This window comes from Apis dorsata, unplaced genomic scaffold (assembly GCF_000469605.1).
Source record: "Apis dorsata unplaced genomic scaffold, Apis dorsata 1.3 scaffold_249, whole genome shotgun sequence".
NCBI classification, from domain to species: Eukaryota; Metazoa; Arthropoda; class Insecta; order Hymenoptera; family Apidae; genus Apis; species Apis dorsata.
In genome coordinates, this window is record NW_006263528.1 from 348,278 (window position 1) to 360,013 (window position 11,736).

Here is an 11,736-nt window from a genome sequence, read left to right on the forward strand (position 1 = left end):
AAATATTGAAACTGAGAAACCTTCATTAATAACAATAGAAGCAGATTTACAAACCACAGATATGTTATATCAAGTAATGTTACCAAATCATGCAAATTCAAAGTTTTATCCACACCCATATAATGATATTTTAATAGACACAGTAAATAATAAAGATATTCGAGATAAAAATACAGTATATAATATTCCAAAAATAGCAAATTTTTCACATATGGAAATCTGTCCTCCTTTATTTTATTTTGATTTTCATAGTTGGAATGCAGATGATGAATTAGAAAAAATTCAATCAGAACAAAGTAATGAAAATAGATTTCAGTTTGATCTTAATGCAACTTTATCCAATGAAGATGAATGTATATCTACTGGTATGAATTATTTTGATATTGAAATTACAGAAGAGGAACATATAGATAAATGTGTTATGATATCTAACCAGGTAGAAAATATTGTAGATTTTCGTGAAGTTTTAACCAAAACAATGTCATTAAAAGATTCAGAATATTCATTTATTCAAACAAATTTAAATATACATTGGGCTGGTCCATCTCATTGGAAAGTAACAAATTTTAAAAAAGCTTTATTTAGTAATAATGCAGAGACTCAACATTATCAATCTAAAGTAAAAAAAAAAAATAAAGAAATAGAACTATATTATGATGATGAAACAATTGAAAGAGTATGTGCTAAATTTTTACCAAGTCAATCAATTAAACTACATGCTAGAACTGCTAAAATCGAATGGAATGAAGAAATATTAACCTTACCTCCTGATAAACATTATAATATCAAACAAGCTAGTAAATTGTATCTTCATACAACAATATTTAAAAATTCAGAAAATATAAATGATATCAATACTAATTCTTTAATTAATGACATGGAAAATTATAATCATATAAATGAAAATGATATATTAAATTATTCTAATAATTATCAGGACTATCAAGAAAATGAAAATAACGCGATTAATAATGATATACAATCTCAAGATGAATATATATCAGAAACACAGATGCCTTTTACTGGAAACAATCTAGTTGCTGCACCAAAACTTACAAACAAATTATCTATTACATATTGTATACATCCAAAAAGAATTGATATGAAACAATTAAAATATTCTATTTGGGAATGTTTAAAATGTAAAAATGATAAGAATATTCAAGAAACAATAACTAAAAAAGCAATGCAACAAGATACTAACACTAAAATGAATGATAATAAACTTTTCAGTGAAATTTATAAGAGATTACCAAATATATTAACTAAAACTAATATTGAAGCTCTAAGCTTTCCAATTTCTTTTGTATCTCTATTACATTTAGCAAACGAAAAAACATTAAAAATAAATTCTTCTTCTGACATGTCAGATCTTATCATACAACAAGATTAAATATAATTTATCAAATTATAAACAATTATAAACAATTATAAACAATTATAATATATAATAAATAAAATATACTTAATATTTAAAGAATAAAATATATTATACTTTAATATAAGATTATATACATGTAATAACATGAAATGTAGAACTCTTACTATCAAAATTAAATTCGAATTAAAAATAATATTTTTAAATATTTTTTGTACATGAAAATAATAAAAAATTAATATTTGTATATTATATATGGAAGTTAAATAAGCATCTGACTTTTATTTGAATATATATTTTTGAATATTTTAATTTAAATTAAATAAATTAATTAGAATTAAATAAGATTTAATATTTTGAGTATTCAAAATTCAAATATTAATAAATCTAAGTAACAGAAAACAATCTAGGAAATGAATGTTATGAAAGAAAATTTAATAATATTTTTATTTTAAGATTAGTACTAAAAAAATGTAATTTTTTAATAAATTTAATATTTCTTTATGATTTAATTTTCATAATTATTACAGTTATAATTGAAAATATAAATTTTGAAAAATAAATTGAAATTATTTTCATTTTATTATATAATTAATATTAATATTATCAAGAATTTGTAAATATTAATTGAACATAAAAATGTATAAATATTAAAAATATAAATTAGATAATATTTTAATAATAGTTTATTATTTCTAAGAAATTATTTATGTAAAAAAAAATAAAATAATAATAAAAAATAGAAAAAAAATTTATTTATAAAAAATGAATTTTATAAAAATATATACAGATGTACTTCGAATTTTGATCATATAAAATGACATTAAATATATCTGGTCTCTAGAATTCAAACTTTCATAAATTATAAAGTTGGTGAACCTGAAATCGCATTGAATGAAAAATTGATGAGCTGTGAGCTGTGAGCATCTGCAGTGCGCGTCGTGTGTTGTGTTGTGAATGGTGTTATTGCAAATAACTTTCAACTGAAAGTTTGTTATTTGGCCTATTATTCATGGCCGCGAAAATGTTTATGCATAACACTTAAAATCAATGTACGTTGCAATTCTTAAATATAAATGAAAAGAGATTGCATTTCATTAGAATAAAAGTCGTTTAGTTGCGACAATATAGTTGTGTCATTCGTTGAGCGGGAACCGTTGAATATTACACAATGGCAGATTTCGATGCAATATATGAAGAAGAAGAAGAAAATGAACAAAATTTAGAAGAACATTATGTGACAATGGTGCCAGATCCTATAATTATTCGTGGAGCTGGCAATATGACCGTGTAAGCAAGTTATTCTTTTTTATATATATGTAAATTCAATATTGTATTTCACGAACAAAGAATCAGATTATAAATGCTATTTTTATATTGTTATTTTTTGTTTATTTTTAATTATTTTTCTTTTACATTAAAAAAATACAGAACATATAATAAGATTTAATATTTTGAGTATTCAAAATCGGACTATAAATACTGTTTTTATACTGTTATTTTTTTTTCACATTAAAAAAGTACATATAAAATATTATACATAATATAAAGTTTTTTGAAATATATAAATTGATATGCTATATTTTTTATTATTTTTTTTAATTCATTTCTATAAAAAAATCATAAACAAAATAATTTAAAAATTATTTTTTAAATATTTATAAATCAATATATATTTATAAATTAGAAAATGTATTTTTACTTGACATATTAAAATTATAATTATTATTTTAGATTTGGACTTAGTAATCGTTTTGAATCAGAATTTCCAAATGGTTTAGTATCACGTGTTGCTCCAGAAGAATTTAAAGCAACTGTTATGAGAATAAACAGTGTATTAAAAAAAACATTACCAGTTAATGTTAAATGGTTATTTTGTGGTTGCGTTTGCTGTTGCTGTACATTAGGTTGTTCTCTTTGGCCAGTTATTTGTTTGAGTAAAAGGGTAAATATTAATCTTTATGAAGATATATTTATTATTTTATATATAACTATTTTTTATATATAAATTTAAATAATATAAAATTAAATATCTGATAACATAAACAATTTTTATTTTATTTTTTATAGACACAACATTCATTAAATAAATTATTAGAATGGGAAAATAGTAGATTATATCATAAACTTGGCTTACATTGGAGATTGGCAAAACAGAGATGTGATAGTTCATCCATGATGGAATATGTAAGTAAACATAAATTTAATTTTTTATTTTTCTTTTTATTTATTTTATTTTTAAACTTTTAAAACTTAATTCTATTTTGTACATGTATAAAAATTATTCTATTTATATAAATTTCTGTTATATTTTATTTATTTTTTTTCATTTTTCTAATTATATAAATAGTAAGAGAAGCCTTGTTAATGTAAACCAGCTTATATTTTTAATTACATTATCTATTCTTAAGCATTGATTTTTGTTTAGATATAAGATATAGAGATTTTGTTTAGATATAGATATAAGCATACACTTATTTGTTTTTATCTTTTATATTCCAGGTTCTTTTAATTGAATTTATTCCAAAAATACCCATATATAAACCTGATTAAAGAAAAGATCTGGATTTTCGTATGACCTATGCACATAAAAAATTAGTGCAAACTCTAAGATATGAAAAGCCAATAGCTTCTGGCTTAATTTTAAAATAAGAAAATATAAAATGTCACTAAAAATGACATTTGTGGGATGCTTATTTTTGTAAATATTATATGTAGGATTGCACAGTACAATAATGAGATATAAATGCAGTTATGATATATCTTATAAAATTTATTTTACCAAGTATAAAATGACAACAACTTATGTATTCATTTTTTATAAAAGAGATAGCTTTGCTTTTAATTTTGAATTATTCATAAAAAAATATCAACAAATATTTATGAGTTTGCACAGAAAAAACCAAAAAACGGGATTATGAATATTTAAAAAGTACTGCTTAATATTTAGTTTACTAGTCATTAAAACATATTTTTCTTCTTTTGTTAATAATTTCTTAAAACCTACTTCAATTAGATATTAAGCTTTCAGGTAAGAAATTAATCTGATACAGTACAACGAATGGATTTTAAAATATTTGTGATTTGAGAGCGAATAATAACTATCAAGAAGTTCTCATATAATAACAAAGTGCAAAATCTACAGATATCCGTTTATTTATATGCAATATAAACACTTATTTTATTTATAGGTTGATTTCTTACCAAGGTGATATTAGAAAATATAATACATATAAATATGTTTTACTTTTTGACATAAATTTAAGATAGCAAAAATATAATTGCTATTAAAAAATAATGATATTATTTTCAGTTGAAATATAAGTTGTTTTGAACTATGGGTAAACTATTTTCTTATTATAAAAAAAAAGAAAGAACTAATTTTTTGATTAGTCATAGCAATTTTTAAAAAGAACTTAAAAAAAGAAATTAAAAAAAAAGAATTTAAAGAAAGTTTAAAAAAAAAGAAAAGTACAATTGTTATATAATATATAAATATTAAGTAAAAGATTATCATTAAATAATACATTTACTACATCTTTTTTTAAAATTTTAGAAAAATTTTTTTATTCTGTTTTTATATCACATTAAATGGTTCTGCACAGACATTTCTTTATAAATAAATTTTTTCTTTCTAAGTGAAAATTTATATTAATACATGGAAATAGCTATAATAATTTATAAAAAAATACATTATAAATACATATTAAAATTTTGAAAAACATAAGAAATATATTTATTTTTTATTTAATGGCTGTGATTGAGAACATAAGACTAGTTTTCATTTCAAATATATATTCTATAAATTTCTTAACGATATATCTGAGCTTACATAAACTCATAATAAATATTTTTTTGTCGTTCTAAGGCATGTACTTAATTTGCAAAATTATTAATAATTCTTTTAATATCTACAATAATTTATATAAATATCAGTTTGAGAACATAGAAAAAACATTTTTATTAATAAAAATAAATATTAAATAAAATAATTAAAATAATAATTATTTATCATAAAATATTACAAATTTAATTTGTAATATTTCATTCTAAATTTTATGAATTTTTGATACCTTATTTGAGATGTACTGTGCAATGGAACCATAAATGTAAAAATATTTGATCTTTTTTGTCTTATAAAAAATATATTATAATTATAACAATATTATATAAAATTATTAATTGTAAGAGTCAGTGTGTGTTTATGCTGTCTATTAATAATTTATATATTTGTAATTATCAATGGTTGTTTATTCTTTTTCTTGAAATTAATTTAGGTAATACAAGTACTTTTTAACATTGTTAAGTATATAAATATAAATGTTTTAAAAATTGTATTTTGATAAACAAAAATTTGGAAATGTAAATTATTTATTAATACTAGAACTTTGGATAATAACTATTTTAATTATTTTTGCTTTTTTTTCCTTTTATTATTTTGATCTAGTATTTAAAAATGAAATTAATTTTATTTTTTAATTATATGATATATATTATATAATATATTTGATATGTCATTAAACATTTAATTGATTATGAAAATAATATTACTGAATAAAATTTAAATTAAATAATTATATAAAATAAAAGATTATTATATAAAATAAATTCCAAGGTTCTAGGGATAATTAAGAAACATGAATTTATTTCTTCTAAGTTGATGTAATTGCATTTAATACATCAACAGAAATTAAAAATTGCATTTTTATTTGATTTACATATTATTGGAATATTAGTGGAATGCATTAATTTCTTGAATTGTATTTTTTTTAGATAAATTTTTTTATAGATAAATTGCATATTTTTATGAATGTGATTATTAAGAAACTTATATTTAAAAAGTAAGACATCACAGATAATTAATAATTTTAAGAAATCTAGAGTTTTAAAATGAAAAAGTCATTAAATTATTTTGAAGAGAGAAGTTGCAATTGTTTTGCATTAAATCTGACAAATTTACTAGTACTTGAAAAAATAAACATTCTTATAAAAAAAATATTTCTTCTGAAGTAGACAAATTTATTTATATATTAATATAATAGAAAAGATTGATATAAAGAAAAGAATATCAGACGTTTTTAACCAATTTATATAATATTCTTGGGCAGAATTTATGAAACATACAAAATTTATGAAATAAAAAGGATATATTTTTGATAGGCAAAATGAATAATGAAATGTAATATCATTTTTGTTGTATTTACTATAGTATTACATTAATTGTTTTTTGTGAAAATATAATAAAGAAATTTCTAGAAAATTATAGTAAAAGAAATAAAATTTTATTTAACTAACCTAATGAAATAATTTTTAAAATAAATATAAAATATATAGAAAATTTAATATATAAAATATGAAACATAATTTATTGCTATTGCAATAAAATTTCATTTTTATGAAAATAAATAAGCTATCATATTTTTATTGTGTGCCTTTTACTTGTAGATTGTGTAAATTGTATATATTATATATTGAAAATACATTGTAAATTATATTTCCATGAATTAATAGTGATTTCTATTTAATGCATATACTTATATTTTTATGTATTAAAATATAAATCTTTATATTTCACAATTCAGTTAATGTTAATTTTATATTTGATTAATATTATCTATAATTCAATAATTTAAAAGATAGATTATATTTTAAATTTAAAAAAAAAAAAATTATATTTAACAGAAAAATATAAAAACTTTTTAAATTATATACTATATTATATACTATATATTTAATTGTTATAAAAATATTTAATTATAATTTTGTTATTATTTTATAATATTAAATATATTATTTTATAGTATTTAATTTTTCCTAGAATATTATTTTTATATTTATGATAATATTCATTTTTTTTTATTATTATTATTAGTTAATATTATAATTAAAGAAAAATTTCCTTTAAGATTTTAATTTTATAAAAATATAAAATATATATATGTATTATATATATATTTTATAAATTTTCATTATTTAAGATAATATATAAGTGTATATATGTAAAATACAGATCTGCTTCTAATCACATACACATCTAAACTTTTATTTGCATTGAAATGATATTTGCTAAGAACAATTCTATGTTATGATAATTAACAACAGATGCCTTTAAAGTTCTTAATGAGAAGATATTATTAGTCATGATATTGAAAAAATATTTGACAGAGAAAGGTATATAAATTTTAAATAGAAGCATATTTTTTATGATAATTGTATAATATATATTTTTTATAAATATACATAATATATTTTTTAGATATTATTGCACAATAATTTTTTATATCTTCTTTTTTATATGCAAATATATGTATACAAATGATTTCATTTAATAAAATAAATCTGCAATTTATATTAATATTAAATATATCATTACAATCAATTCAATGTATTGAAATTCCAGTAAATGAAATCAGGTGAGACACGAAAGATTTGATAAAAATTATAAATAAATTCAATTAATAAAAAAAATAATTGTTATATATTTTCATTTATATATTTATATTTATTGTATAGTTCTTATATTAAAGGAAATTTATCATGTCCATTATCATTAACAAGTTTGGATTTTATTTACAATTTTTCACAACCCAATTTAGAAATTGTATGGCCTTGTGAAGTTCGTTTTTATTGGTTATCATTACAACCATTTGTTAAATTTGTGCGTTTTTTACTTAGCTATATAACACCATTTATTATAATACTTGGTAAGTGAAAGAAAATTAGTTTTCTTATATTATATGATAATTGTTTTTTTTATGTCATATAAAGCTTATATAGCTTATTATAATACAATAAATTAATTATTTTATACTATTATTATATTATTATATTATAAAATATTATTTATATTAATTATTCATAGGTGTATTATTAAACATTATTTCTTTTGTAATGTTAAGTACACCTATACTTTGTGAATCAAACTTATCGCTTTATTTAAAAGCATTGGCATTATCTGATAATGGAGCATTAATATTTAATTATGCTATGGGTATTGCAAAATCACATTTTATATTTGTTAATAATCTTTTTATGGTAAGTATAAATAAATTAGTTAATTTTGTTCTATATGTAACTAGAAATTTAAATTAATAATATTTTTAGAACAGTGGATTTCTATGCAGCTTAAATTCTGTTACTATGGAATTTTTTCAATTTACCTCAACTTGGTTGGTTGTAATTCTCACATGGACACGAGTATTTGCTATTATATTTCCTTTCGAAATATATGGTCATTATAATAATTGCTCTGAAATAATAATTATTATTATTTTGATATGTATCAGTTTTATAATATCATTAACAAAGTTATATTCAGGAGGTAAACTTTATAACTTTATATTCTATTATATTTTTTAATACTTAGTTATTTATTATGTTTTTAAATTATTATATTTTTTAATAGCTATTATATAGTTGTTATTTATATGTAATTATATATGTATGTAATTTATAAAAATTTAAATTTTAGTGTATTTTATCATATTTTCAGGCTATGAAACAGATAGTGTTTTTGAATTTATACCATGTCAAAAAAAAATAAAACCATGGGGTAGTACTATGTATTTTTATATTGCACTATCTACTTGGTTGCCATTACTTTTTATATTTATTGGAAATATTTTACTGATTATACACATGAAAAAAATGGAAAAAATTCATTGTCAGTTAACTCGTAAGTAAATTATTCAAATATCTTTTATAATTAAAGAGATACAAATATATTTAATGACATTATTTTTTAGAAAATTTCAGATATAAAATAAGTAGAATGCATCATACTTTTAAAACATTATTTGTAGTATCAACTGTTTATTTAGTGTTACTATTACCCCTTGGTATAGTTGAAACTTTAGAACTTTATTGGGATGTTGTATTAATTAAATTCCCTAATACTGAAATAAAGAAAAAGACAGAATATATACATTGGTATAAATTTATAATAAACATAAATATATATACAGATATATATATATAATAAATCGATAGTTTTTATATGTTACAATTATTACTTATTTTTCAGGTTAAAAGAAAAAATATTATTAAAGTGGTGTCGTGGTTTATGCTTTCACATATATCATTGGAATTTTGCAATTAATTTCTTTTTATATTATCTCACAGGTAAAAAATTTAGAAATGTTATTATACAGACAGTAAAGCATTTTAAAATTATAATTTTTTCCATCTTTTCTAAATATATTAATAAATATATATCATGTTCAAAATATCCTACACATTTAAAATCTCTGAAGTCTTTGAATGTTATAAAATTTATCGATAAGAATTATCGCATTCAATGAATATTCTATCTCTAGCCTTATTTTTTTGCAAAATGATAGCGCTATTATCATAAATATTTATAAAAGATTATATTTATGAACAAAATTTATAAAAATTATTAAATTAAACATCGCAAAATATTTTTTATGTCAACATATAGTTTTGATATTTATATTACATTTATTATTTTTATTTATTTTATAATAAATTTGATATCACTTGTTTATATTTTGTACTAATCTTATTACTTATACTAATCTTATATTTTTTACAATTTATAAAAAATTAATATTATATATAATATTAAATAATTTATTTTATATGCATAATAAAAATGATATGATCATTAATACAACTTGATATCACATTGTATATGTAACAAGTTTAGAAATATATAAATACGTTTAAAAATCAATTATTCTATAAAATTATAATTATTCTAATTTTGTTTTTTTATAAATCAATTTTGTTTTTTATAAATTAAACATCTGATCTCATATAGATCATGGAATTAATAAAATTATTGATTATTAATATTGGAATTGAAATTTTCTTCCACATTTCTATAAATTTTAAAATAATTTATTTCATGTTGCAGTTGAAAAGTATTTACTTATATATATATACACACATTCTTTTACACAAATATTTTTAAAATAGATAATAGATAATTTCCTTTTAATTTTTAAAATATACGCAAATTAAATTTTTAAATATATTTCATTGCAATAAACATATAAGTATTTACATATGCAACATTTAAAGATAACGAATATTTAAATTTATATTTTCGAAATTACATATCTATATACTGTACATTTATTATACCATTATTTTTATACCAGTAATTCCAATCAAAATACATTTTAAATATTACAAATTAAAATTGATATGTATTAAAATTAAATGACACTAAATATAAAATATAATATTCATAAATATAAACATAATATTTATTAAATAAGGCTTCTTTTATCTTTTTTTAATTAATAGATATTTTTGATTATTTTGATTATTTTAAAATAGTATGTAACAATATGTTAGTTAAACAAAACAATAATAGTAATATATGTTTTATATATATGTTTTATATATGTTTTATAATTCATATATTTTTGTAATTTTTCATTAATTTTAATAAATTTAAAATATTTTTAATGAATATAAAAAAATATAATTATTCTTTTTTTTATGTGTATTTAGATGTACTTATATATTGCATATTATATAATTTTTTGAGTCAATAAAATTACTGATTATAAAATAAGTACAATTCTCTATTACATAAATATAATAATAATATAAATAAATTATAAATCATAAAGGAAGAAATCATAATTTTGATATTAAAATATTTTAATTTTAAAAATTGAAAAAATATGAAATTATTAGAAAATTTTGTATATACATTTTTTTTTTCATTTGCATATATTTCAATAAGTAAAATATTTTAGTAAAAAATTTTATTTTCTATTTTTATTTTTTTTTCTAGAAAATAATATTTTTGAATTTTAGAACATATTAATAGATATTTGTAATGTAAAAATAAGAAAAAATTAGTTGTTTGAAAAATTATATTACTCTATTTTTAAATTGTAAAAGTTTCAAAATTGTTACAGTTTCAGAAAATAAATTTGAAAAAAAGTGATAAAAATATCTTATTGAAATTTTTAAGGCAATGCATATTTGCGTATAATTCAGTCTTTTTATAAATATAAAATTCTTGAAATATATATTTAAACATTTATGACCATTAAAACATGATTTCAATATTAAATCTTAAATTTTTCATTTTTTATCTTATTAATATACCATAAAAATATTTTTTTATGTATAAAAAATAAGAGTTGTAATAGAAAAATTATTGACATACTACTTATAATATACAACATATAAATTAATATAATGAAACATTACGTGGGACTCTATTTACGTAGTTTATTGGAAATTGACCTTTTCTTTGATCTCCACTTTCTCCATATAACCAATCTTGCGATATCCTCGATAGTACTGTAATTTTTTCTCCTTCCTGTTACATATATATATATATAATAATATATATATAAAATTTTACATTT

At 18.2% G+C, this 11,736-nt stretch overlaps 4 protein-coding genes across 4 annotated transcripts in view; 2 read left to right on the top strand and 2 right to left on the bottom strand.

The window, feature by feature from the left end:
* The window catches only part of LOC102678900 (proteasome subunit alpha type-1-like), a 19,060-nt gene extending 8,088 nt beyond the window's left edge, over positions 1 to 10,972 (bottom strand). Inside the window, exons 1-2 of the mRNA XM_006616106.2 lie at positions 10,947 to 10,972; positions 1,674 to 1,686 (exon numbers count right to left, since the gene is read on the bottom strand). Coding sequence (XP_006616169.1) covers positions 1,674 to 1,675 — 2 coding nt within the window. The 5' untranslated portion in view covers positions 1,676 to 1,686; positions 10,947 to 10,972. The remainder of the gene's footprint in view (positions 1 to 1,673; positions 1,687 to 10,946) is intronic.
* On the top strand, positions 2,203 to 4,134 carry LOC102678401 (cysteine-rich hydrophobic domain-containing protein 2). Its single transcript, XM_006616102.2, has 4 exons — positions 2,203 to 2,668; positions 3,113 to 3,323; positions 3,449 to 3,565; positions 3,881 to 4,134. Exons 1-4 carry the CDS (start codon positions 2,550 to 2,552, stop codon positions 3,929 to 3,931), a joined length of 498 nt encoding a protein of 165 aa, XP_006616165.1. The 5' UTR covers positions 2,203 to 2,549; the 3' UTR covers positions 3,932 to 4,134.
* On the top strand, positions 7,689 to 9,781 carry LOC116185675. The gene is made up of 6 exons (XM_031510645.1): positions 7,689 to 8,082; positions 8,241 to 8,413; positions 8,483 to 8,699; positions 8,871 to 9,053; positions 9,124 to 9,307; positions 9,402 to 9,781. The coding sequence occupies exons 2-6, from the start codon at positions 8,270 to 8,272 to the stop codon at positions 9,676 to 9,678; spliced, it is 1,005 nt and encodes a 334-aa protein (XP_031366505.1). The 5' UTR covers positions 7,689 to 8,082; positions 8,241 to 8,269; the 3' UTR covers positions 9,679 to 9,781.
* A 415-nt stretch (positions 10,973 to 11,387) lies between the features above and the next one.
* The window catches only part of LOC102679542, a 3,206-nt gene continuing 2,857 nt past the window's right edge, over positions 11,388 to 11,736 (bottom strand). The window contains exon 6 of the mRNA XM_006616112.1: positions 11,388 to 11,687. Coding sequence (XP_006616175.1) covers positions 11,556 to 11,687 — 132 coding nt within the window. The 3' untranslated portion in view covers positions 11,388 to 11,555. The remainder of the gene's footprint in view (positions 11,688 to 11,736) is intronic.

Bases quoted from the DNA above. Each gene is read 5' to 3' on its own strand.
- LOC102678401 (XM_006616102.2), top strand. From the start codon at position 2,550: ATGGCAGATTTCGATGCAATATATGAAGAAGAAGAAGAAAATGAACAA. The intron at 3,324-3,448 runs GTAAATATTAAT...TATTTTTTATAG, and splicing joins TTATTTGTTTGAGTAAAAGG to ACACAACATTCATTAAATAA. The intron at 3,566-3,880 runs GTAAGTAAACAT...TTTATATTCCAG, and splicing joins GTTCATCCATGATGGAATAT to GTTCTTTTAATTGAATTTAT.
- LOC116185675 (XM_031510645.1), top strand. From the start codon at position 8,270: ATGTTAAGTACACCTATACTTTGTGAATCAAACTTATCGCTTTATTTA. The intron at 8,414-8,482 runs GTAAGTATAAAT...TAATATTTTTAG, and splicing joins TTGTTAATAATCTTTTTATG to AACAGTGGATTTCTATGCAG. The intron at 8,700-8,870 runs GTAAACTTTATA...TCATATTTTCAG, and splicing joins AACAAAGTTATATTCAGGAG to GCTATGAAACAGATAGTGTT.